At 42.3% G+C, this 27,718-nt stretch overlaps 1 protein-coding gene across 3 annotated transcripts; it reads left to right on the forward strand.

Annotated features, from left to right (window-relative positions):
- The first annotated feature begins 1,220 nt into the window (after positions 1–1,220).
- Positions 1,221–27,458, forward strand: znf513a (zinc finger protein 513a). 3 transcript variants are annotated; one of them, XM_055885785.1, is made up of 5 exons: positions 1,221–2,044; positions 5,396–5,532; positions 18,500–18,637; positions 21,975–22,664; positions 22,875–27,458. In XM_055885785.1, exons 2-5 carry the CDS (start codon positions 5,493–5,495, stop codon positions 23,777–23,779), a joined length of 1,773 nt encoding a protein of 590 aa, XP_055741760.1. In that variant the 5' UTR covers positions 1,221–2,044; positions 5,396–5,492; the 3' UTR covers positions 23,780–27,458. The 3 variants fall into 3 exon arrangements, with proteins under 3 accessions (XP_055741760.1, XP_055741759.1, XP_055741758.1); XM_055885784.1 differs by lacking the exon at positions 1,221–2,044 and adding an exon at positions 2,337–4,781 and having other exon boundaries at positions 21,975–22,610; XM_055885783.1 differs by lacking the exon at positions 1,221–2,044 and adding an exon at positions 2,344–4,781.
- Positions 27,459–27,718: the final 260 nt, after the last annotated feature.

The following is a 27,718-nucleotide window of genomic DNA, read 5'->3' on the forward strand; positions in this document are numbered from 1 at the left end:
CAACCGTTGTTGATGTGTGCAGAGGGTCCCTGGTTCGCGCCCGTGTCGGGGCGAGGGGACGACGTAAAGTTATACTGTTACATCATCACGGAGTCACCAGTTGATGCCACTGCATATGTTGATGGGATCGGACTCTGTAAATATAAACACATACACCAGTCACGTTCAGTGATGCCAACAGACTACCCTGGGGCAACTTTTTTTTTCAAACATCCCCTAGCAACAAATTTAGCTACTTTAAAAAATTTGTTTAGAACTTTTAGCAACTTTTGAAAAGTGACTCAAATGCTAAAATGCACACATTTTCCCTCTAAATTACACAAAAACGATATTCTCTGTCACACAACTCAGTCACAACACACGTGCCTGGCTGCAATAGTGCATTGTGAGTGACATGAGCAGCAGGCCAGCAGCAATTTCAGCAAATTGCAAATCATTGTTGGCTGACTGCAGCAACAGTAGTACGGGTTCGACGAGCCAAACCCAATGAATATAGTTGGTCACGAACGTTTGATCTTGAACAGAATTTACAACATCAATCAACATATCTCAATCAAGAGTGTACAGCCAGAAGTACAGAAAAGTGTGGGAGTCTGTACCTGAACAAATGTCAAATCATATTTTTTGCCGAGATGGCCAGTCAATTTGAGTAACGTTATTGTGTATTCTACGTAATGACGCAGTTTAACGTTATCACGCAATGACATCACAACCATCATTTAGCAACAAATCAACCTGCCTCTAGCAACTTACCCTGAAAATAAGTTGGCAACACTGGTCACGTGCGTTTTTGCAGTAGTTCGTGATCTACAGTAGCTTACTAACGGTCCGGTAGGGTGAAGCTAACGTTACAAAATCACATCGCCATATAGCAGTTCTTTAATTACATGTATTTGCTTTGGAATGACTTGCGAGCGTTTTACGAACGCTAACTAGCTAGATTTTGGTTTAGATTAATAAATGTAGTTTGCTAGTTAGCTTGACTTCTAAGTATCTATTGAAATGCTATCCCACCAGTCTGTGCGTGCCTGTAGTTTGCCCATCCGGGTACTGAGCACCACCCCATGACTAAACGTTACAGTTGTTGCCTACACAATAATACAAATAAATAGTTATTCGTAAACTGATGTTCTATGAACAACTGGCTGATCCAGTGAGTAATGTTAGCTACCTGTTTATTCCCAAAAACCGTATCGTTATTAGACAGAACGTCGCAACCCTGCGCACCCGTGGGGAAATCAAACGTGTGGTTACTTAGGTTTCCCCATTAGCTCACAGCAAAAACTATACCTTTTTTTCAAACGCATTTTTATTGTTGTCTGCTTGTTTTAGCCAATTAGAAAACTATAACATGTCTACAGATTACTTTTCAACATTGCCTGCTCCCTAGTGTTCTCACTACTTGGAAAAATATAGTGTAGGGCTTCCCTCATGAGTACAAGCTAGCTACCGACTGGAACATTTAAACTAGCCAAGAGGAACAACATAAAGAAACTGACTATACAGCTACAAGTAGTGAGTGAAATTAAACGGACTGTACTAAACAAGTTAAAAATACATATTATTTAACTAGGCAAGTCAGTGATGAACACATTCTTATTTACAATGACAGCCTACCAAAAGCCTTCCTGTGGGGACGTGTGATGCGATTAAAAATAGAATAAAAATATAGGACAAAACACACATCACGACAAGCAAGGCAACACTACATAAAGGGAGACCTAAGACAACAGCACAGCATGACAACAACATGGTAGCAGCATAAAACGGGTACACACATTATTGCGCACAGACAACAGTACAAAGGTCAAGAAGGTAGAGACAATACATCACGTGAAACAGCCACAACTGTCAGTAAGAGTGTCTATGATTGAGTCTTTGAACTGTCTAGTCTGAGTGTTTGTTGCAGCTCGTTCCAGTCGCTAGCTGCAGCGAACTGAAAAGACCAGGGATGTGTGTGCTTTGTGGACCTTCAACAGAATGTGACTGGCAGAACGGGTGTTGTACGTGGAGGATGACGGCGGCAGTAGGTATCTCAGATAGGGTGAGTGAGGCCTAAGAGGGTTTTATAAATAAGCATTAGAGTGCAGTGATGTGTTCTATACGGCACATTGGTGGCCAATCTGATGGCCGAATGGTAAAGAACCTCTAGCCGCTCGATAATGTAAACGGTTGCGTCAATCGAATCTGGTATCAGGATAAAATGTGATTCAGAGTCACCGAATATACTTTAATTATATTTAAAAACAAGTGATAAATGGTAAATGCAATTTTCGTATATACGGGTTCACTGTATCACCACGCAGGGTAAAGCAGAAAACTGACTGAAATAGTACAGACATCTTCTTTTATACTGTGACAGAGGTAGTTCCAATTTTAGAGTTGGCCTATCACAGTAGAGGCTTAGCGTGGTTTAAACTTGCTAGCCTATCGGTGGTGTCCAGACTGGTCCCAGCCCCACAGCACTCGGGATTCAGATGTCCGGAATGGTGTTTGTGAAGATTGACATGAGTTGTCGGTTTTTACACATTCCTCAGTTCCTGTTTTCTTGTTATTCAGCATTTTTCCATCTTGTCTCAACCTTGTGGTTTGCACAGTCGACACCCTAGATTAACAACAGCTTTTCTGCAGTCACGCTATGTTTTGTGATTAACATGTCCTATTTCTATAAGACATATATTTTTGTTAAAAAGAGAACAAAACCATCCTTAACAATAGCCCCCTTACCTACCGATCTATAAATTACGTCTCCGTAATCTAGCATGGGTAGGATGGTCATCTGAATCAGGGTTAGTTTGGCAGCTGGGGTGAAAGAGCAGCGATTACGATAGAGGAAACAACGTCTAGACTTAACCTTAGCCTGCAGTTTTGATATGTGCTGAGAAAATGTCTTAGCTGATTTGATTTGGCTACATGTAAATTGAACAACACAGCAGCTTTTTGGCATGTTTTGTTATTTCTGTTTTAGTTTCCTCTTTTACAATGGGGAGTCAATATGAAAAACAAAAATGGTATTCGCCAATTTGTGTGCGTGGTCGAGGCTGAATTTTTGTATTCTTACGTGGTTCCAATCAACTGGCGGTACTACGTCTTGAAATCGCTATTAATTCTGGATATTGTGGTTTTCTTACAACCAGGAAATGTAGATGGTCCGTTTCTACAGGTGACGCGAGAGGCGCCTTCTTTTCCCCGACGCAGTTAAGCCAAAACCACGCCCCGTTATTCACAGGCGTTCTACAACACTTTGAGCCCTCTCCAAGTCCGGAAGTGACTTTCGGGTCACTGATTTAATAACATGTACCCTTGTATTTCAAGATTGAAAAATATAATAACATAATGTCGTGGACAGAGCTAGCCATTAACATCCCTTAACGCTCAAAGACAGATTCAATGGCTGGGAGCATAGCGTGTTCGACTGAATGATTAGCTAATAAATATTAGAGAAATTATGAATAATAAGTGCAAGAGATAAAGCCAGTTTCAGGTTGGATATTCAACGAATATTCACCTGTAGTTTTCCTTACGTCCACCAACGGCAGTTAGTGACATCGTGACAAATCTAGAGTTTCACATTTCAATAGCTCTTTAACCATTACTCCTAAAATGTTCAAACCTGGTTATAGCTAACCCGATGGCATAGACATACATTGCATACCCTTTAGTTTGTCACGAACTTGTTCTCAACTAGCCTACCTGGTTAAATAAAGGTGAAATAAATAAATACAAAATATGGGTGTCTATCCACTGTACGCTTCTTAGGTGTCTAATTGACATGACCAAGAAGCTATTGAAATGTAAGTCAATGAAAAATGTACGTTATGTGTGTGATTTTACAGTACACAAACAAGAGTGTGGCTAGTCCGTGGACATTCTGAACCTTGTTTGAGTCAAGTAAGTCCCATGACCAAGGAGCTATTGAAATTCGAATGTTAAAAATGTTTGTACTTTGTTTACGCTCCCTAACTAATTAATCTATGAATACAAAATGCTGCTCACATTTCCACGTGTTTATTAGCTTTGGAAAGCGAATTATTGTCCAAATCGTAAAAATAAGACATAACACCTGTGCAATGGTGTGTGCAATTTTTCCAACATCATGACACTTATTTGGAGTCTGTGGCTCAAGTGGTTTGAAAACGCGAATATCCTAAACTGTCTTTACCTCGGTAGTTCTGAGACATTTTTACAACTCATTAAAACTCAAAAAATATCTCTGCGCTGATCGCCTGCGAGTGAGACAACGTTAGCTAGCCAATGGGAGGGTAGTAGAACGCCTCTCTGAATAATGGGGGTAGTTTTCGCTTAAGTGCGTTGGGAAAAAGAAAGACTCAGGTGAGATACACAAACGCTCGTATTTGCTCGTAGTAAGGAAACGAGTAACTTTTTACAACACATATTACATTTTATTGACATATTAATGGCCATATACAGCGAAAGAGTAGCAGTGAAATGTCCCTTTAAATAGGCTGCAAATGGCTGAAATTATTTTTAATAGAAAGGCACTCCAAAAAAACTACATATACCACGAAACAGTCGACCGGAAATGTATTTAGGATGCGGAAACACGTGCAACAGCGGAAGAGAATGTATACAATGGAAATCAAAAAATCAATTAAGTTATGAAAACACCATTAATTGTCTTTCTTTGTCGCAGCTGCACATTAAAAAAATGGCGGATATCTAGACACAGTCATTTAGATCTCGTTTATCCACGGATACATAGAGCGTTGAGTTACTGGATGAAAACGGCTACAAACGAGAGGTTTATTTATGATATTTAGGTAAGTTAGCTTGATAACTAACGTTAGTCGGCTAATTTCGTACTTGTTTTTTTTCTATAACTAAGGTTACCTAGCTAACGTTACGGATCTTAATCGTTGTCGACATCCTGTCATTAACTAGCAAGTATACTTTTTTATTTATAACAAACTGCACTTACATTTGAAACAGTAGTTAGCTAGCTAATATCTTTTCTACTTTGTTTTTGGCCTTTCAGTCAAATTAGCCTGGTAACGTTACGTGTAGTCATTGATGCTAACATTATTAGCTAGATAGTTAACATAATTAGATAGCTAGCTGTCTACAAAGGATCATTAAGGGCCGGGAGCAAGTGAGCAAGCTGCAACAACATCCACCGTAGCGATTTGATCTGGCCGCATCTCTTTACCCAGCAAAATGGCCAAATGTCTTGCTAAGGCTATCTATAATGTTAACAAGACATTTTAATCATGGATGTACAGCTGTTACCTACGTTCGAGTCACGCATTTGCTAGTTAGCTGTGCCTTTACCAGAGCTATGTAGAGATGTAGCTAGGTGCAATTATGCCTGAATTGCTTAAATGCTTTGGCATATCTGACTGATCTTTATTTATTTTTTATTTGTATCTGTGTCTAGAACTACTGGAGAAGCACAGTTTCCTGGAAAGCAGCATGAGCTGATAGTTCCTGAGGTCTTCCAGAAGAGGTGGCAAAAGAGAGAGGCTGACCGGAAGATGCCAAGAAAAAAACAACAGAATCCTCAATCTGTCAAGTGTAAGGGATCAAACTTTCACATTCTTATAGCACAAACAGACTGGTACCCATTCTAAACATAGGTAATGTTGGGCATATGACAAAGAATACAAAAAGTGGATTGTTAGAAGAAGAAAAAAACAGGTCTGGATATCAGGCCAACTGTTATATGAATTGGCCCTGTATAGAACAGCGACGGCTGCTCCATTCTGTATGCAGAAACGAGCATTATAATGCCATTGTTTGTCTTTAATCTTGTTTTACAATGTGTCCTGTCTGTGTACACTGACTATCGGATAGTCACATGTTGACATAGAGGAACAGCCGCATTCATTCACAACATCATTTGTTTACTGGATGTGTGTAGGGTGTAAACTATTTATAATGTCATCCAACATGGTGAAATGGACATACTTTGTGATAAAACCATCCTACCCCAATAGGCATTTCACTGGAGAACCTGGCAATGCTTAAACGATTGTTTTCACGTGATAATCTTGTGAGGAACAGATGTCCAAAAAATGATAAGAAACCATAGTTAGATGAAGCTAATAGCCTACAGGAAATGACTTGAATGTTATCGGATAGCTTATACAAGTCATTTCCCTTAGGCTATGTCATCAAATTAAGCTTTATTTATACAGCACATGTCATACATGGAATACAACAGAATGTGATTCAAAGGGAAAAACTAATAAAATCTATGAAAAAAAAGACTGAAGTATTTACTACACAAACATAAGAGGATAAAAAAAAAGCATAACATTAAAAACTGAATGACTAAAAAGCAAAGCTAAAATGTGTATTTTTAATATCTCTTTTAAATATGTCAAACAGTTTCAGCCCCCCTCGGGGTCTCTGGCTATTCCAGAGGCTGGGGGTGTAGTAACTAGTGGTCGACCGATTATGATTTTTACGCCGATACCGAGTAATCTTGACAATTTTATTTGTAATAATGACAATTACAACAATACTGAATGAACACTTATTTTAACTTAATATAATACATCAATAAAATCAATTTAGCCTCAAATAAATAATGAAACATGTTCAATTTGGTTTAAATAATGCAAAAACAAAGTGTTGGTGAAGAAAGTAAAAGTGCAATATGTGCCATGTCAGAAAGCTAACGTTTCAGTTCCTTGCTCAGAACATGAGAACATATGAAAGCTGGTTGTTCCTTTTAACATGAGTCTTCAATATTCCCAGGTAAGAAGTTTAGGTTGTAGTTATTATAGGACTATTTCTCTCTATACCATTTATTTCATATACCTTTGACTATTGGATGTTCTTATAGGCACTTTAGTATTGCCAGTGTAACAGTATAGCTTCCGTCCCTCTCCTCGCTCTTACCTGGGCTTGAACGAGGAACACATCGACAACAGCCACCCTCGAAGCAGCGTTACCCATGCAGAGCAAGGGGAACAACTACTCCAAGTGCAAGTGATGTTTGAAACGCTATTAGCGCGCACCCCGCTAACTAGCTAGCCATTTCACATCGGTTACACCAGCCTAATCTCAGGAGTTGATAGGCTTGAAGTCATAAACAGCTGAGCTGCTGGCAAAAGGCACAAAAGTGCTGTTTGAATGAATGCTTACGAGCCTGCTGGTGCCTACCATCGCTCAGTCAGACTGCTCTATCAAATCATAGACTTAATTATAACATGATAACACACAGAAATACGTGCCTTAGGTCATTAATATAGTCGAATCCAGAAACTATAATCTCAAACAAAACGTTTATTCTTTCAGTGAAATACGGAACAGTTATGTATTTTATCTAACGGGTGGCATCCATAAGTCTAAATATTCCTGTTACATTGCACAACCCTCAATGTTATGTCATAATTACGTAAAATTCTGGCAAATTAGTTTGCAATGAGCCAGGCGGCCCAAACTGTTGCATATACCCTGACTCTGCGTGCAATGAACGCAAGAGAAGTGACACAATTTCACCTGGTTAATATTGCCTGCTAACCTGGATTTTTTTTAATCTAATATGCATGTTTAAAAATGTATACTTCTATGTATTGATTTTAAGAAAGGCATTGATGTTTATGGTTAGATAGTCGTTCAACAATTGTGCTTTTTTCGCAAATGCGCTTTTGTTAAATCATCCCCCGTTTGGCGAAGTTGGCTGTCTTTGTTAGGAAGAAATAGTCTTCACACAGTTCGCAACGAGCCAGGCGGCCCAAACTGCTGCATATACCCTGACTCTGTTGCAAGAAAAGTGACACATTTGACCTAGTTAAATAAATTCATGTTAGCAGGCAATATTAACTAAATATGCAGGTTTAAAAATATATACTTGTGTATTGATTTTAAGAAAGGCATTGATGTTTATGCTTAGGTACACGTTGGAGCAACGACAGTCCTTTTTCGCGAATGAGCACCGCATCGATTATATGGAACGCAGGACACGCTAGATAAACGAGTAATATCATCAACCATGTGTAGTTAACTAGTGATTATGACAGTTTTTTTATAAGATGCGTTTAATGCTAGCTAGCAACTTACCTTGGCTTCTTACTGCATTCGCGTAACAGGCAGGCTCCTCGTGGAGTGCAATGTGAAGCAGGTGGTTAGAGCATTGGACTAGTTAACCGTAAGGTTGCAAGATTGAATCCCCAAGCTGACATGGTAAAAATCTGTCGTTCTACCCGTGAACAAGGCAGTTAACCCACCGTTCCTAGGCCGTCATTGAAAATAAGAATGTGTTCTTAACTGACTTGTCTAGTTAAATGAAGGTGTAAAACTTGAAATCGGCCCTAATTAATCGGCCATCCCAATTGAGATGGTTTGGGATGAGGTTGACCGCAGAGTGAAGGAAAAGCAGCCAACAAGTGTTTAGAATATATGGGAACTCCTTCAAGACTGTTGGAAAAGCATTCCAGGTGAAGCTGGTTGAGAGAATGCCAAGAGTGTGCAAAGCTGTCATCAAGGCAAAGGGTGGCTATTTGAAGAATCTCAAATATATTTAGATTTGTTTAACACTTTCTTGGTTACTACAGTACATGATTCCATGTGTTATTTCATAGTTTTGATGTCTTCACTGTAGAAAATGAGTAGGTGTGTCAACTTTTGACTGGTACTGTGTATTGGGATGCACAATCGTGGATTGAGTTAAAAACCAATAGAATAATCTTAAAATGAATTCTAAAACTCACAGGCAGCCAGTGCAGAGACCTTAAAACCGGTGTAATGTGTTCTCTCTGTCTGGTCTTGGTCACGCTGCAGACCCACGCTGCAGAATTCTGTATGTTTGCAGTTGACCAATTTGCTTTCTTGGGTAGACCAGACAGGAGAGCATTACAGTAGTCAATCCTGCTTGTAATAAAAACATGGAGTATCCGCCTGAGAGAGAGAATTGGCCACACAATGTTCCTCTGGTGGTAGAAAGCTATTTTGGTCACATTCCTAATGTGTGATTCAGAGTTTAAAATAACACCTAGGTTTTTCTTTGTTTTTTTAACTTGGTGTTATCTTTATTGCCCGTGAATTAAAATGTGCGACCAGATTCTCGCTCTGTGCTTTGGCTCCAACAATAAGTACATCGGTCTTGCCTTGATATAGCTGGAGAATGTTTGAGCCATCCAACTATTTAAATCACTAATAGTCTAATTTATCCGTGTAGCTAAAAATCCTCTGACACAGAAATGGAAAGCCGTGTATCGTCTGCGTAGCAGTGAAAATCAATGCTGTGCTTTTCTGATAACGTCAAAGACACAGGGAGAATCTCAATTGCACTGCTTCGATTCCTCTCACCTCCTCAAATCCCATTTGATGAGAAGGTCAGAGGGGGAAGGAGAAAAGATGTGAGGAATCAAGGAAATGCAACTGAGATTCTTCTCACAGGAAATGACTTGAATATGGTCTCTTTCTCAAATGGTACCCTATTCCCTTCATAGTGCCCTGCGTTTGACCAGACCGCCATAGGACTTTGGTCTAAAGTAGTGCGCTATATAAGGAACAGGTTGTAATTTGAGACGCATCCATGGTAAAATGCAGGAAGTGTCTTGAATATGATAAATGGGGTGCATTTCCTGTATCTTATGTCAAACACTTTACCAGGATTTAATTTTTTTGTTGATGGCTGCAGATGAGATCTTGTCTCATCATTAACATGGACTAGTGCCTTAACAACAGTCCTCCCATCACCCTCCTACATTAATGTAGCTCGATGACGATTCCCTTTAGTGCAGGGGGTCTCCAACCTTTTTCTATCATGAGAGCTACTTTTTAAAAAACATCACATGTCGAGAGCTATAAAAAAAAAAGAGCTTTCAAATAGGCACATTCTTCTCTTCAACTCTTCCCCTGGTCCTTAGTGTACAATAGAAAGTAGTGCACTGTTTTCTGTCACTAGACCTGGTAAAATAATGGTCAATGAGAAACTCTAAAGGGGCCCTTTAAAATCAGACCCCCCCCCCCCCCCCCCCCCCCCCCCACAAATTCAGTTTTTTTTATCTGGTTTTAGATTCTTTGTTGTTTTTTGACCCACAACTAAAATGACAGTTCTGAATCCATGTCAATGCTTTAATCACATCAGAAGACACATTTATTTTGTGTAATTCCCCTTTTAATTGTGCATCTGGCCCATTTTTTTTTTTAAATGTGTTTATGACAGTGTGTTGGAACATGTGAAAATTGCATCTACTTTCAGAATTGTTTGGCAAGCTACTCATAGGTGGGCTGCCAGCTATTGGTAGTTAAAGCTGGGGTTAAAGTTATCCACAATGGATTTCCATCATATGGATTCTAGAGATTGGTGTAAATCCATAATTTAAAAAATCTCAGGGGGAATGTAGTTGAGCAAACCAATGCTAACTAGCGTTAGCAGGCACATCTTGACTTCAAGTCAATGCGCTAACGCTAATTAGCAATTGCGCTAGAGCCAGTTAGTAACTTCCCTTCAAACCGCACGCACAGATATATTTAAAAAATGGTATCCGCGAGTTCATCTGACTCCGGGGGAGTAGATAAAGAAGTAGGCCTCAAAATCCTGAAGTATCCTTTTTTAAACCGTCTAATGAGCGGTAGCGCTCAACTCAACCAGTTTACAGTTTACAATTGGCTCATTCATCCCCCTCCTCTCCCCTGTAACTATTCCCCAGGTCGTTGCTGCAAATGAGAACGTGTTCTCAGTCAACTTACCTGGTAAAATAACGGTAAAATAAAATAAAATAAAAAATAAAAAACTCAAAACCAGCGGTGCTGGCAGTCATTCAAAGCCTCTATTTTAACATGCAGATCAGGATGATATGTTACAATGCTACTAATGCTGTTCAAACTAAATCGGACTACCCCCATAGTAGAATAGTTGGACCTATTTTAACTAGTCGGCTTGTTGTGTAGTCTGAGAGTGATTCACCTTGAGGTGAATTCAAGTTGCGATAGGGAGAAACCGTATTCTGACAAGCAGTCAATACACAACTATTAATGTAATTGCGGGAAAACACTTTTTTTTTTAACACAGTTTTGGAAAATGTATTTCAAAATTTTAATTTTATTTTGGTTTTTGTTAGTGGGGTCCCCGTTTTTCATCTCTACTTTTTTTATTTTTTTTTATTAAACTTTTAAAATGTCCTCCAATTTGTGGGTTTGGTATCATTTAACAACTTCAGTTTCAATCATGGTTTAAAAGGCGCTCCGTAGTCAATCTGACGGCATTAGCCGTGTAGCATTTACTTTGATACGGCCTCTGCAGAAGTCAGGGCATTCACACTTCTTGCGCTTCGCGGAGCAGAGCTGTTGCACAGAACTGTTTTGAAGGAAGTGAGTTTGTTTTATACAGGACCTCCCGTCCTCACCTACTTTCATCCAATCATGCCAATGCGGGGGTATATGGAGACCACGGCGTTGTTACAAAATGTGGGAGACGCACGGCAATGCGGTACAGAGCTCAATTTGGTCTCTGCATGCCTCCGGAGGCTTGGCAATTGCGTCACACACTAAATACGGAGCCTCCGACCACATTTTCGGAATAAAGCATAAATTGTCTTTTAGGAGCAGCTGCGCAACAATAGTGATGGGTCGTTCGCCAATGAACGTCTCTAATTGGGGAACGTCGGGAACCGAATCACACGGTTCATACGGTTACTATTGCTTTTCTTTGAGCTCCAGACAACGATTATAAAAACATTCTGTGATTACCTGCAGAACGGCTCTTGATATGTGTGATTCGGTTGCATGAAGATGGTAATTCCTCAGTGCAGGAACAATATACAGAACCTTACTGGTCAACGCAACAACAAAAGAATCTCGGTATGCAATACTTGTTTTGCAGCCATGTAATACTTTGGTCAGGTAAAAATGTATTTAAACTCATAACATTTTTTTTAGGCTTTAAATTAGAGATTTACAAATTTCCCCCCCCTTTTTTTCAAATGAACGTCTTTTTTTTAGGTGAACGGAACCAAATGAACATTTGACATATTGATGTTATATATATTGAAATGACATACTTTGTAATAGAAAAAAAACTATACTTTTGAGTGAATGATAATTTGTTGGGAAAAAAAGAAGGAAAAAAAGATGTATATTCATAATAAAATAATTATTAATAATATCAATCTGGATGTGTCCAATGGGCTAAATGCAGATGGACAAACCCCATGCTTCAGTTTATGTACATTTTATAGCCACTATGCGTCATCAGTTGGCCTACAGGTGATAAATGCTTGTTGGTCATGGCACATCTGTGACCCCGAGTAGCGCAGCGGTCTAAGGCGCACTGCATTTCAGTACTTGGAAGTGTCACTACAGACACCCTGGTTTGAATCCAGGTTGTATCACATCCGGCCGTGATTGGGAGTCCCGTAGGGGCGGTGCACAATTGGCCCATAGTTGTTGGGGTTTGGCCGGGGTAGGCCGTCATTAAAAATAAGAATTTGTTCTTAACTGACTTGCCTAGTTAAATAAAGGTTAAATGTAGAAATAATAATTATCTGATAAAGGCTATATGATTTTTCATTTTAATTTTTTACCAATATGTTTTTGGGCTCATTTCTGGAGGTGGGAATTATATTTTTGATGGTATCAACATAATTGAATTTTCATTCATTTTGGAGTAGAATTATCTTTTTAAAAAGAGTAATCACAACTGAGCTTCTCAGTCCTTCTATATAACAATTATCCCAGGGAGGCCTCCGGACCCTCTAAACAACGGGACTGGAATTGGCCAAACTTGCAGTTTTAATACGTGAACAAAATGATCCTCTTTCCATAAAAGCATTATGGTCATGTCTTTATCACGTGAAAGGGGAGGTTATCACAGACAATCAATCTGAGATCAATTTAAATTTCAGTCATGGGATTATTTTTGTTGTTTTTATCCCCTGTGAAAAACAAGATGGAAACCCTGTAGCATACAGATACCTTTAACCCCTGTGAAAAACAAGATGGAAACCCTGTAGCATACAGATACCTTTAACCCCTGTGAGAAACCCTGTAGCATACAGATACCTTTAGCCCCTGTGAGAAACCCTGTAGCATACAGATACCTTAGCCCCTGTGAGAAACCCTGTAGCATACAGATACCTTTAACCCCTGTGAAAAACAAGATGGAAACCCTGTAGCATACAGATACCTTTAACCCCTGTGAGAAACCCTGTAGCATACAGGTACCTTTAGCCCCTGTGTAAAACAAGATGGAAACCCTGTAGCATACAGATACCTTTAGCCCCTGTGTAAAACAAGATGGAAACCCTGTAGCATACAGATACCTTTAACCCCTGTGAGAAACCCTGTAGTATACAGATACCTTTAACCCCTGTGAAAAACAAGATGGAAACCCTGTAGCATACAGATACCTTTAACCCCTGTGAGAAACCCTGTAGCATACAGGTACCTTTAACCCCTGTGAGAAACAAGATGGAAACCCTGTAGCATACAGGTACCTTTAACCCCTGTGAAAACAAGATGGAAACCCTGTAGCATACAGGTACCTTTAACCCCTGTGAAAAACAAGATGGAAACCCTGTAGCATACAGATACCTTTAACCCCTGTGAGAAACAAGATGGAAACCCTGTAGCATACAGATACATTTAACCCATGTGAGAAACCCTGTAGCATACAGATACCTTTAACCCCTGTGAGAAACCCTGTAGCAAACAGGTACCTTTTTAAACCCCTGTGAAAAACAAGGAAACCCACATCTACCGTAGCCAAATCGAACCCTATTTCGTAGATGGTGCACTACATTTGACCATGGCCCCATATGCCTCTGGTCAGAAGTAGTGTACAAAACATTAAGAACACCTGCTCTTAACATGCCCACAGACTGACCAGGTGAAAGCTATGATCCTTTATGGATGTCACCTGTTAAATCCACTTCAATCAGTGTAGATGAAAAGGGAGGAGACAGACCGGTTAAATGATTTTTAAGCATCACGACAATTGAGACATGCATTGTGTATGTGTGCCATTCAGGTGGTGAATGGGTAAGACAAAATATTGAAGTGTCTTTAAACGGGGTAGGGTAGTAAGTGCCAGGCGCACCGGTTTGAGTGTGCCAAGAAATGCGACGCTGATGGGTTTTTCACACTCGACAGTTTCCCCGTGTGTATCAAAGAATGGGTCGACATCCAGCCAATTTGACACAACTGTGGGAAGCGTTGGAGTCAACATGGGGCCAGCGTCCCTGTAGAACACTTTGAACACCTTGTGGAGTCCATGACCCTGACAAATGTATTCTGTTTCTGAGGGCGTAGCGGGGTCCAACTCAAGATTAGGAAGGTGTTCTTAATGTTTTGTACACTCTGTGCATAGGGCACGGGTCAGATTAGGATCTCAAGGAATTCAGATACAAATGTGTTTTATGTAGGAAATCTGTTCACTAAGTATTCCCACAAATTTAATTTTTATTTTATTTTACCTTTTATTAAACCAGGTAGGCTAGTTGAGAACAAGTTCTCATTTACAACTACGACCTGAATAAAGCCATAACAATCTCATTTTTGGAGTTTTAGCTATAGTCAATTTGTAGTGTACAATTTTTTTTATAATTATGCCCAGACAAAAACCGTCCCGCAGCTGAACGTACTTGCCTAGGGAATAGGTGCCATTTGAGAGACCAAACCAGACGTGTTCAGTCATGTACTGTCATGCATCCCATTCTCCACTAGAGGGCAGCAGAGTTAACTCAGAAGGTCTCTGTGGCAGACTGAAAACTACAGGCAGCTGGTGTCATCGACTGCTGGATAGTCATAGCTGTGTATATCCATGGTGTTTTCAACATTTTTTTTACATGAACTTTTGACAAATTTGAATTTCTGTCATTTAAGGCAAAACATGGCTTTCTAACATCAAGTTAAGGATCATTTTACCTCCATCTTGCCTGACACCTTAGACCCCCATCCAATTTTGCATACCACCCCAATAGATCCACAGACAATGGCATTACACTGCCCTATCCCATCTGGACAAGAGGAATACCTATGTAAGAATGCTGTTCATTGACTACAGCTCAGCATTCAACACCATAGTACCCTCCAAGCTCATCATTCAGCTTGAGGCTCTAGGTCTGAACACCGCCCTGTACAACTGGGTTCTGGACTTCCTGATGTGCCGCCCCCAGGTGGTGAAGGTAGGAAACAACATCTCCACTTTGCGGATCCTCAACACAGGGGGCCCCACAAGCCCCCTCCTGTACTCCCTGTTCACCCATGACTGCGTGGCCAGACTCCAACTCAATCATCAAGTTTGCAGACGACACAACAGTAGTAGGCCTGATTACAAGCAATGACGAGACATCCTCTAGGAAGGAGGTGAGAGTCCTGGTGGAGTGGTGCCAGGAAAAATAACCTCTCCCTCGACGTCAACAAAATGAAGGATCTGATCGTTGACTACAGGAGACAGCAGAGAGATCCCGCCCCCCATCCACAACGACAGGGCCGCAGGGGAGAGGGTCAAAAGCTTCAAGTTCCTCGGCGTACACAACACTGACAATCTGAAATGGTCCACCGACACAGACAGTGTGGTGAAGAAAGCGCAACAGCTAAAGAAATTTGACTTAACCCCTAAGACCCTCAAACTTTTATAGATGCACAATTGAGAGCATCCTGCCGGGCTGTATCACCGCCTGGTACGGAAACCGCACTGACCGCAACCACAGGTCTCTCCAGAGGGTGGTGCGGTCTGCCCAGCGTGTTAACGGATGCACACTGCCTGCCCTCCAGGACACCCGACGTCACAGGAAGGCCAAAAAATATCATCAAGGACATCAACCACCCGTGCCACGGTCTGTTCACCCCGCTATCATCCAAAAGGCATGGTCAGTACAGGTGCATCATGGGACTGAGAAACTCACCCTTCTCATTCTGGTTTTCATTCCCTGATTTTAATATAAATAAAGAAGGAAATACACATTACTAGGATGTTTTTGTTACTTTTCATTTAACAGCATACAATTCTCTTAGATATAATGATTGTCTTTGGTGACATTTTGTCAAAGGGTAGTCTTTTGCCTTTTGTTGCAAATTAGGGATGATACTTTGTTTTTATGTTACTTTATTTGGGATTTATTTTATACTGGACACAAAAATAGAAGCGTAACATACAACAATTTCAAATATTTTACTGCATAACAGTTCATGTGAGGAAATTTGTCCATTTTAAGTATCTTCACATGACTGAGAATACAGATATACATTTGTTGGTCACAGACCAAAAGTATGTTGAACATCTTATTCCAAAATCATTGGCATTTAGTATGGATTTGGTCCCCCCTTTTGCTCCACTCTTCTGGGAAGGCTTTCCACTAGATGTTTGGAACATTACTCCAGGGACTTGCTTCCATTCAGGCACAAGAGCATTAGTGAGGTCGGGGACTAATGTTGGGTGATTTAGGCCTGGCTTGCAGTCGGTGTTCCAATTCATCCCATAGGTGTTCAATGGGGTTGAGGTCAGGGCTCTGTGCAGGCCAGTCAAGTTCTTCCACACCGATTTTTGACAAACCATTGGACCTCGTTTTGTGCACGGGGGCATTGTCATGCTGAAACGGAAAAGGGCCCTTCCAAAACTGTTGACACAGAATCGTCTAGAATGTCATTGTATGCTGTAGCGTTAAGATTTCCCTTCACTGGAACTAAGGGGCCTGAACCATGAAAAACAGCCCCAGACCATTATTCCTCCTCCACCAAACCTTAGTTGGCACTCTAGAGAACGCGTTTCCACTCCAGAGTCCAATGGTGGCGAGCTTTACACCACTCCAGCAGCTTTACACCACTCCAGCCGACAGCCATGGAAACCCATTTCATGAAGCTCCAGACAAACAGTTATTGTGCTGACGTTGCATCCAGAGGCAGTTTGGAACTCGGCAGTGAGTGTTGCAATCGAGGACAGACGATTTTTACGTGCTTCAGCACTCGCCGGTACCGTTCTGGGAGCTTGTGTGGCCTACCACTTTGCGGTTGAGCCGTTGTTGCTCTTAGGCGTTGCCACTTCACAATAACAGCACTTACAGTTGACCCTGGCAGCTCTAGCAGGGAAGAAATTTAACAAACTGACTTGTTGTTAAGGGGACATCCTATGATGATGCCACATTGAAAGTCAGAGCTCTTCAGTGAGGCCATTTCTACTGCCAATGTTTGTCTATGGAGATTGCATGGCTGTGTGCTCGATTTTATACACCTGTTTTATTTATTTGTATTTTATTTAACCAGGTAGGCCAGTTGAGAACAAGTTCTCATTTACAACTGCAACCTGGCCAAGATAAATCAAAGCAGTGCTACAAAAACAACACAGAGTTACACAAACAAACGTACAGTCAATAACACAATAGAAAAAGTCTATATACAGTATGTGCAAATGTAGTAAGATTAGGGAGGCAAGGCAATAAATAGGCCATAGAGGCGAAATAATTACAATTTAGCAGTAATACTGGAGTGATAGATGTGCAGATGATGATGTACAAGTAGAGATACTGGGGTGCAAAAGAGCAAAAATAAATAACAATATGGGGATGAGGTAGTTGGGTGTGCTATTTACATATTGGCTATGGACAGGTACAGTGATCGTTAAAGTTAGAGGGAGATATGACTCCAGCTTCAGTGCTTTTTGCAATTCGTTCCAGTCATTGGCAGCAGAGAACTGGAAGGAAAACCTGTCAGTAATGGGTTTGGCTGAATCCACTCATTTGAAGGGGTGTCCACATACTTTTGTGTGTGTGTGTGTGTATATATATATATAGTGTTCCTTAAAGGTACGGGTGTGGATCAGAAAACCAGTCAGTATCTGGTGTGACCAACATTTGCCTCATGCAGCACGACACATGTCCTTCACATAGAGTTGATCAGGCTGTTGATTGTGGCCTGTGGAATGTTGTCCCACTCCTATTCCGTGGCTGTGTGAAGTTGCTGGATATTGGCAGGAGCTGGTACACACAAACGTACACTCCAATCCAGAGCATCCCAAACATGCTCAATGGGTAACATGTCTGGTGAGGATGCAGGCCATGGAAGAACAGTTGCATTCTCCAACACAACACCATAAACGTGGTTGTGAGGCCAGTTGGACGGACTGCTAAATTCTCTAAAACGATGGAGGCGGCTTATAGTAGAGAAATTAACATTTAATTATCTGGCAACAGTTCTGGTGGACATTCCTGCAGTCAGCATGCCGATTACACGCTCCGTTAACTTGAGACATCTGTGACATTGTGTTGTGACACAACTGCACATTTTAGTGGCCTTTTATTGCCCACAGCACAAGGTGCACCTGTGTAATGATCATGCTGTTTTAAATCAGCTTCTTGATATGCCACACCAGTCAGGTGGATCGATTTTTATCTTGGCAAAGTATAAAATGCCCACTAAACAGGGATGTAAACACATTTTATGCACACAATGAGAAAGACGTTTTTATTGGGATTTGTGGAAAATGTCTGGGATCTTTTATTTCAGCTCATGATACATGGGACCAACACTTTTACGTGTTTAATATTTTTATTTAGTTATCAATAACGTATGTTGTTGCTCTGTGTTGCAGTGGATTCTGAAGATGGTGTAGTAACCATTGGAGCTCCAGGAATCCTCACCTTGGAGGCAGATTTCCTTCTGGGACACGACCTTGAGTTTTGTGACTCCGACCATGACAAGATCCTAGGCCTGGACGACAAGTACTCAGGTTGGTACTTCATTTATTTATTTATTTATTTATTAAAGCTTTATTTGCCCAGCTTAGTCACAATTTAGGTCAAATCTCTCTGGTGTGAGGGAGACCTGGGGCCTGAATTTATAAAGTGTTTCTGAGAGTGTTGCTGTCCTGGAATCAGTTTAGCACTTCTAACGTGGTGCTTTATTATAGTCGCATCAAACCCGGTTGAAACTCCAATGTTTTAAAATTAAAAATATCCCTAACACCTTACTGTTATCTGACACCAAAGTCGATGACAATTGGCAAATCAACTTGATTGTGGGTACGCAGCACACTCCCCGCCTCTCGTCATGATCCGTCCTGCCACCCCACCAAGATCTACTCTACCGGATTTTTGACAGGGTCGTTAGCATTAGGGTCATCAGTTATTTATTTTCTCCAGCTCTTTATTTAATTTTTTTGTCCTCATGTTTGTGTAGTAAATATTTCAGTTTTTTTTTTTTCATGTCAAACACATTTTTTGCATTCCATGTCTAAATAAAACTTGATTTGATCTGACAATTTGTTGTTCAAACGTAGTTCAAGTATTAACTTCAGACGTCAGATCAAAACGACAGCGTCCATAAAGTGACAATTTTATTTAGATCGATTTGGACTGAGTATATTTCTAGGTGCAACAGTTAAGATTAAATTGACAGTTTACGTGCACATTTCTGCCCAATTTAAAAAAACAAAAACAATGCTACATTTTTTGTAGCATTTCAGAAGAATCTGAGTTGTAAAACCGTTGCAATTCAGTTGCTTTGCAACAGTAGCGGCTCGCTAGCAGGCGGCCAGCGGCTCGCTAGCAGGCGGCCAGCGGCTCGCTAGCAGGCGGCCAGCGGCTCGCTAGCAGGCGGCCAGCGGCTCGCTAGCAGGCGGCCAGCGGCTCGCTAGCAGGCGGCCAGCGGCTCGCTAGCAGGCGGCCAGCGGCTCGCTAGCAGCTGTAGCTAACGCCAGTTGGATGAGAAGCAAAATGATGGAAGGGTTTTCATGGCTGAAGTCATCTGTGTAATTAGAGCACAAACATAAGTTGGCGAACCTCCTTGGCTGCTGTTATAGCCAGCTCTGGGAAAACTGCCATGCTGCTAATTTATAATACACCAGAATGTTGCTGTTTAAAAGATCCAGAGAGCAAATTCTAGCCCTTATGTATTAATTCCGTATGCTCCCTCCACTCTAAATTACATTTTCTTATTGTCATTATTATCCAGATTGTACTCTGACTGATCCACACAGTGCCGAGTTACTTTTCAATTCTGTTCCCGAAAACCTGAATTCGCCATCAACAAGTAAAAAGTAGCAGGGATGCATACGAGTTGTACACGAAGCAATCCACGTGAAATCATCATCATCATCATCTTTTCTTGCTTGCTGGACCTGTTTCGTAGTATAACGAAAATGTCATGCTTGCTAACATGGTTAGATATGTGCTCAAATGAAAGTTTAACACATCAATTTTTTTTTTTTTTTTTTTTTACCAAACAAGATAATGAAACGTTCAATTAGTACGGAGTTAATTAACAAACATTGGAGTGAACGCGTGTCATTTTTTCTTTAATAGTACATTTTACGCTACAGGGATCGTAGCTCACCTGGGATTTGAAGGTCCTGGGTTTGCCTACCGGATTTTTTGACCATTCTCTTTCCTGTATAGTTTGACACCTTCCTTCCTTTCCTGACACACCGGCACGAAAACGCACTGTGTGTGTGTGTGTGCTTATTTTCATTAATTAGGTGTCTCTCTTTAAAGAGCCTTTGGCTTCGTTGAGTTGCCAGGGACGACGCGTACTAGTCAGCACTAGTCAGAGGAGAGAACGGTGGGAGAGACCAGCTCCCGAACTCTCAAGGAAGACGTTACAAATGTTTACAACCTGTGCACCTTCTCTCTTTCAGGCACCACTTTGTCATTTTGAGAAGCTAAGAAATTTGTTAAGCTGGCTCACGTGGAGCTGACAAAACAGCTATTTGAGAAGGTTTGACTCCTAAGCAACCTGCCTACACATTGTTGGGAGTACAGTAGACCAACATAGCTACTTGCAGTAGGTGAAAGCTGTGTGCTTGGAAAACCCTGGTAGAGCATGGGTGAAGTAGGCATATGTACTTGTGAATTTCCAGTTTCAGACCGATGCCTACTTCTCAATTTAAAACGTTTTTATTTTATTTGTATTTTTTATTCATAAAGGTCCATGATAGCATCATGTCACGGAGGTCCAAAAGTTACTACTGAATTCAAGACCCATTTGAGATGTGCCAGAGACCACCAAACCTAGAATGGCTGGTGTCAAGGGCTTGAGGCTATGCCTGAGTTATCTGCATCACCTGCATGTTAGCCTAGTTAGGTTTTGGACTGATGCCTTGTCTCCTTTCAGGGATGGCCATGAGTATGAGTACCGGAATGGATTTCAAAGGCTCAATCTTTTTTTTCAAATACTGTAAAACTATTTGGTGGAATGTGCTTTGTGGCCTGCTGGAGGTCATTTTGCAGGGCTCTGGCAGTGCTCCTCATTGCACAAAGGCGGAAGTAGCGGTCCTGCTGCTGGGTTGTTGCCCTCCTACGGCCTCCTCCGCGTCTCCTGATGTACTGGCCTGTCTCCTGGTAGCGCCTCCATGCTCTGGACACTACGCTGACAGACACAGCAAACCTTTTTGCCACAGCTCGCATTGATGTGCCATCCTGGATGAGCTGCACTACCTGAGCCACTTGTGTGGGTTGTAGACTCCGTCTCATGCTACCACTAGAGTGAGAGCACCGCCAGCATTCAAAAGTGACCAAAACATCAGCCAGGAAGCATAGGAACTGAGAAGTGGTCTGTGGTCACCACCTGCAGAATCACTCCTTTATTGGGGGTGTCTTGCTAATTGCCTATAATTTCCACCTTTTGCACAACAGCATGTGAAATGTATTGTCAATCAGTGTTGCTTCCTAAGTGGATAGTTTGATTTCACAGAAGTGTGATTGACTTGGAGTTACATTGTGTTGTTTAAGTGTATATATATATATATATATACTGCGCAAAAAAATAAAGGGAACACTTAAACAACACAATGTAACTCCAAGTCAATCACACTTCTGTGAAATCAAATCACACTTCTGTGAAATCAAAAATCATATATATATATATATATATATATATAATGGTTGCGATCTGTTGGCATATAAGATAAATGCGGAATGTTTTTCCAGGTGAGTGCTCGAACAGTCAAACGCCAAATTCCCATCTCAAGCTCCACCCATCCTTCCCCCATCCCACCCTGCAGCTCAATATGAGGAAGTTGTTCCTATTGTTTAGCCTGTTCCTCAAAACTGCTGTTTTCTCCTCCGTAGACTCTGTAGCAGCTGAGATCTCTGTGTACCCTCTGGGTGATGAGGAGAGTTGTGCCTTCAGCAGTCTCAGTATGACGAGGCAGTGTGACCAGGAGCAGGGCCCTGAGTCCCAGCCCGACCACGAGCCCCCTTACCTGTCCTGCCGCGGCTGTGGTCTGGACCTAGTGGGACCCTACTGTCACCGTTGCTGCAAGGGAGAAAGGGGGGAATTCAGAGGCTTTCGCTCCGGTTCGCGATCACAAGCGGACGATAGCGAGGAAGGGGACGGAGGCGGGATGGACGGCGCTGATGGAACGGACGATAACTCCATAATGGGTGACGACGGTCCCAACTCCAAGCGCCACTCCTGCCAGTTGTGTGGGTTCTCCTCACGCTATGCCAATCACGTCAAGAGGCACATGAAGACTCACAACGGGGAGAAGCCGTACCGCTGTCCCCTGTGTACCTACGCCTCAGCCCAGCTGGTCAACCTGAAGAGACACCTGAGGATTCACACTGGGGAGAAACCATACAGCTGTGACCGCTGCTCCTTCGCCTGCAGTTCCCTGGGCAACCTGAAGAGGCATCAGAGGATGCATGTGGTGGGACAGGAAGCAGTCAGACCTGCTAGTCGACCTCCTATTGGTCCCTCTGCAGGTGGGTATGGTCTGAAGAGGCCCCGGGAGGAGGAGCCTAGTGCTCCAGCTGAAGGTAATGTCAAGGCTTTCCATGTCATTGATAAACATGAACTAAAGATTCAGGCCTGGACAATTCCTCAAGTTAGACCATTCGGAATAGTTTTAAAGATGAGTTCATGTATATTTTCCTTAACTTATTGTCTGTGTTTTTATATATTTTAGGCAATAATTATATATATTTTTAGTTAAACTTGCTTGTTTCTCATGTCTGATCTCATTCCAGAAGCCCTAAGGCCTGACCTGAACCTCCATGTAGGAGGCCATAACAGAGACTACCTGCCATGCTCTGATGGACTGAAGGTACCACCAGAACTCCCTGAGCACCAGCCCTCAAGACTTCTGGAGGCGCCTGACTGTGGACCTGGGGCTGAGTCCGGGGGTAGGGTTGGGGCTGTGGTGGGAGCGAAGTCCGAGGACAGAGATTCGCTCCCTCCTCTCCCCTTCCTCTTCACCTGTCGTCTCTGTGGTATCCCCATGGAGGACGAGGACGGCTCCACCACCCAGATCTGTGCCAAGTGCACCCTGGACATGCTGAACAAGGACTCATCTGGTCCCAACAGCCCCGGGGAGCGTGGGGATAAGGTCTACACCTGCAGCGCCTGTCCCTTCCTCACCCACTACCCCAACCACCTGGCGCGACACATGAAGACGCACAGCGGAGAGAAGCCGTACAAGTGCCCTCAGTGTGACTACGCCTCCGCCCACTTCGACAACCTGAAACGCCACCACCGCGTGCACACGGGCGAGAAGCCGTACAAGTGCCACCTGTGTGACTACGCCTGTGGGAACCTGGCTAACTTAAAACGCCACCAGCGGGTCCACTCAGGCGCCAAGCCGTTCCAGTGCGCAGTGTGTAGCTACAGCTGTAACCAGAGTATGAATCTGAAGAGACACATGCTGAGACACACGGGAGAGAAGCCTTATAAGTGCCAGCAATGTGGATACACCACGGGACACTGGGACAACTACAAACGACACCAAAAGAAACATGGCCTCGCCACCGACGGATGGGTCAAAGTTCAGATGCCAGGTGCCCATGAGGAAGAGGAGGAGGAGGAGGAAGAGAGGGAGGTGGGACAGCCACAGAGTAAAGAAGGAGAGTTGGTGATGCAGTATATGTCCAGATAAGGAGAGGAAGAGCTGGGACATACAGTATATGTCCAGATGAGGAAGAGCTGGGACATACAGTATATGTCCAGATGAGGAAGAGCTGGGACATACATTAACATGTAAATAAAAGATCAATCCTAGATTGTTTTGTTATTTTTGTCAAAGATCTTCAGCGGCTGCTATGTAGAATCATGCTAAATCTAAAATGATTGTGATTATTCTGCCTTTGGACACAGAGTTGGACGGAGGGAGCTATTTAGATTGTTGTTGCCTGACAAATGGACTGGGGGGGGAATGTTCTACTTTAACGTTCCCCTAAAGCCCAAAATGCTGCCTGCTTTGTCCACCATATGCTGTTTCCTTACACACACCAACTGTGCCCTACAGCTCCTCCAAACATCACTGCACACTATGACTTACAACCACTAATTGACCTCTTCTTACAGATGTAGGACCTTCATTTGAACCAGTTTTGCTACAGCAGGAGAATAATCCTGCTGCAACAGGAAATGTGGATTATAATTCATGGACATTTTTGTAGGGGTTGGATACATTTTTCTTCAGGGCAAATCAAGTCAAATTTCAAAGTGGAAAGTCAAATTTAGAAGCTTTAAAAAATAAAAACTCATACACTACAAGCAAGCTTGGAAAATTGTCAGCAACAAAAGTAATCAAATTAAGATCCTACATCTGTATCAGTTTAGTCTACTATTCCAACCTCTCTACTGTCCACTTCACCTTCCATAGCTCCTCCCTGCTCTCCTCCTCAACCCCTTAATCCTTATATCTCCATGACAACCTGGGGCGTGTTCAGCAGGGCACAGCGTTTTGGAACATTTCTATGTAGAACAATTTAATGTCTGCCCTATTCATGGTATTTCTATCTGCTACGTTCCAAAACATCTGGCTACTGAACTTGGCGTCGTTGAGAAAGGCCCTCGGACGGAGAGTGTATGGATTTAGCCTGATCCCAGATCTGTTCCTGCTCTCTTGCTGATCAACTGCTGTCAATGACCATAGGTGTTGGCAAGACTGCACAAACAGATCTGGGACCAGAGGTGTATACTATAAAGCAGGATCAGAGTTAGCCAGAGAACTTTGATAAACAGCCAGAAATATAAACTTAGATACACTACATGACCAAAAGTATGTGGACACCTGCTCGTCGAACATCTCATTCCCAAATCATGGTCATTAATATGGAGTTGGTCCCCCCCCTTTACTGCTGTAACAGCCTCCACTCTTCTGGGAAGGCTTTCCACTAGATGTTGGAACATTGCTGCGGGGACTTGCTTCCATTCAGTCACAAGAGCATTAGTGAGGTCGGGAACTGATGTTGGGCGATTAGGCCTGGCTCGCAGTCGACGTACCAATTCATCCCAAAAGTGTTCGATAGGGTTGAGGTCAGGGCTCTGTGCAGGCCAGTCAAGTTCTTCCACACCGATCTCAACAAACTATTTCTGTATGGACCTTGCTTTGTGCACGGGGACATTGTCATGCTGAAACAGGAAAGGGCCTTCCCCAAACTGTCACAAAGTTGGAAGCACAGAATCGTCTAGAATGTCATTGTATGCTGTAGCATTAAGATTTCCCTTCCCTGGAACTAAGGGGCCCGAACCATGAAAAACAGCCCCAGACCATTATTCCTCCTCCACCAAACTTTACAGTTGGCACTATGCATTGGGGCAGGTAGCGTTCTCCTGGCATCCGCCAAACCCAGATTTGTCCGTTGGACTGCCAGTTGATAAGCGTGATTCATCACTCCAGAGAACGCATTTCCGCTGCTCCTGAGTCCACTCCTGACGAAGCTTGGCATTGCGCATAGTGATCTTAGGCTTGTGTGCGGCTGCTCTGCCATGGAAACCCATTTCATGAAGCTCCCAACAAAACAGTTATTGTGCTAACGTTGCTTCCAGAGGCAGTTTGGAACTTGGTAGTGAGTGTTGCAACCGAGGACAGATGCTTTTTAAGCGCCTCAGCACTCGGTGGTCCTGTTCTGTGAGCTTGTTTGGTCTACTACTTTGTGGCTGAGCTGTTGCTGATCCAAGACATTTCTGGTTCACAATAACAGCACTTACAGTTGACCGGGGGCAGCTCTAGCAGGGCAGAAATTTGATGAACTGACTTGTTAGAAAGGTAGCATCCTATGACGGTGCCACGTTGAAAGTCACTGAGCTCTTCAGTAAGGTCATTCTACTGCCACTGTTTGTCTATGGAGATTGCATGGCTGTGTGCTTGATTTTATACAACTGTCAGCAACAGTGTGGCTGAAATAATATCCGAATCCACTCATTTGAAGGAGTGTCCACATACTTTGTGTGTGTGTATATATAATTATTTTTGGGGTTGTTGAGTCAGAGTAGACCATTCCCATTTCAAGTTGAACTTTCCCCCCAAAAAATACAAATAAACAATTTTCTGAATATTTAAGGAAAGTTGTAGTAGAAACTCTCAGGCTAGTGTAGTGCGTTGCTTTGGAAACGCTCAGGCTAGTGTAGTGCGTTGCTTTGGAAACGCTCAGGCTAGTGTAGTGCGTTGCTTTGGAAACGCTCAGGCTAGTGTAGTGCGTTGCTTTGGAAACGCTCACTGTGTTCATATTAACTGTGAAGGCCATTTTTGTTATGTCCTCCTGTTTGTTTCTACTTGAAGAAGCAAGTATGCTTCCCAAATGCACCCTATTTCCTATGGGCCCTGGTCTAAAGTAGTGCACTACATAAGGAATAGGGTGCCATAGGGCTCTGGTCTAAAGTAGTGCCCTATAAATGGAATAGGGTGCCATAGGGCTCTGGTCTAAAGTAGTGCCCTATAAATGGAATAGGGTGCCATAGGGCTCTGGTCTAAAGTAGTGCCCTATAAATGGAATAGGGTGCCATAGGGTTCTGGTCTAAAGTAGTGCCCTATAAATGGAATAGGGTGCCATAGGGTTCTGGTCTAAAGTAGTGCACTATAAATGGAATAGGGTGCCATAGGGCTCTGGTCTAAAGTAGTGCCCTATAAATGGAATAGGGTTCTGGTCTAAAGTAGTGCCCTATAAATGGAATAGGGTGCCATAGGGCTCTGGTCTAAAGTAGTGCCCTATAAATGGAATAGGGTGCCATAGCCCGAGACGACGTGTAGTAAAGTGTCAACTGAATATATATATATATATAGCGTTTATTTTGTTTACGTGACTATTCTCATTAGAAGTGCATCTCTTATTTGTTTTATAACTATTTTCCCCTTAATCTTGAATGTGTGATGTGCCATGAAGCTTGTTATACGGGAGAAATATACATAATTACCATGAACTTTACATCTTATCAAGTCGATTTGTTACTATATGCAGTAAAACAAATATCAGGTTGTTAACGAAATGATGGATAATCTTAAATGCATTGATTAGTCTAGCCTGGAGCCACATTTCTTGTGATGGGGTTGGGGTCCATTTCAGAAGTAAACAGATTCAAAAGGATAATTGGAATTTCACTTTCAATTTGAAATGGAATTCATCCCAACCCTGGCAGAATGTACTTTACCCCACCCCCCTCTGTGTGTAGAAGGTGAGACGTCTTGTGTGTGAGCATTAAGACAGACGTGTGTGTGTGTGGCGCTTAAGGCTATGTCCAGCCCTACCTATCTACGGTCCAAGTGTAACTCTTGTTCTGATGGTTTCATACTTGCCTTAAGTATCTTGAAATAAACACGATGTGTTCACTCAGTGGGAGATCAGACTGCATTATTTGTTTCTATGCATTTTGGGGCCCGATTCCGACTTAGGAAATTACACCTTTCCTACGCACTTCTCAGTAGTTCGCAGTTCCCTTGCGCACGCTGAATAAATATAATTGAACCACTGACCCCACCCCCACCTGCTGGCCAATATTTTCTTGTGACGTCATTCAATACAGTTTTCAGTACATTTATCTTAAGCCTTCATTTTAAATTTGGTCTCCAGACTATACGGAGAGAATAGTTCCG

Source organism: Salvelinus fontinalis, chromosome 27, assembly GCF_029448725.1.
Source record: "Salvelinus fontinalis isolate EN_2023a chromosome 27, ASM2944872v1, whole genome shotgun sequence".
NCBI lineage: Eukaryota > Metazoa > Chordata > Actinopteri > Salmoniformes > Salmonidae > Salvelinus > Salvelinus fontinalis.

Coding starts and splice junctions, on each gene's coding strand:
- znf513a (XM_055885783.1), top strand. Junction 18,638..21,974: donor CCTGGACGACAAGTACTCAG/GTTGGTACTTCA, acceptor TCTCCTCCGTAG/ACTCTGTAGCAGCTGAGATC. Junction 22,665..22,874: donor GCCTAGTGCTCCAGCTGAAG/GTAATGTCAAGG, acceptor ATCTCATTCCAG/AAGCCCTAAGGCCTGACCTG.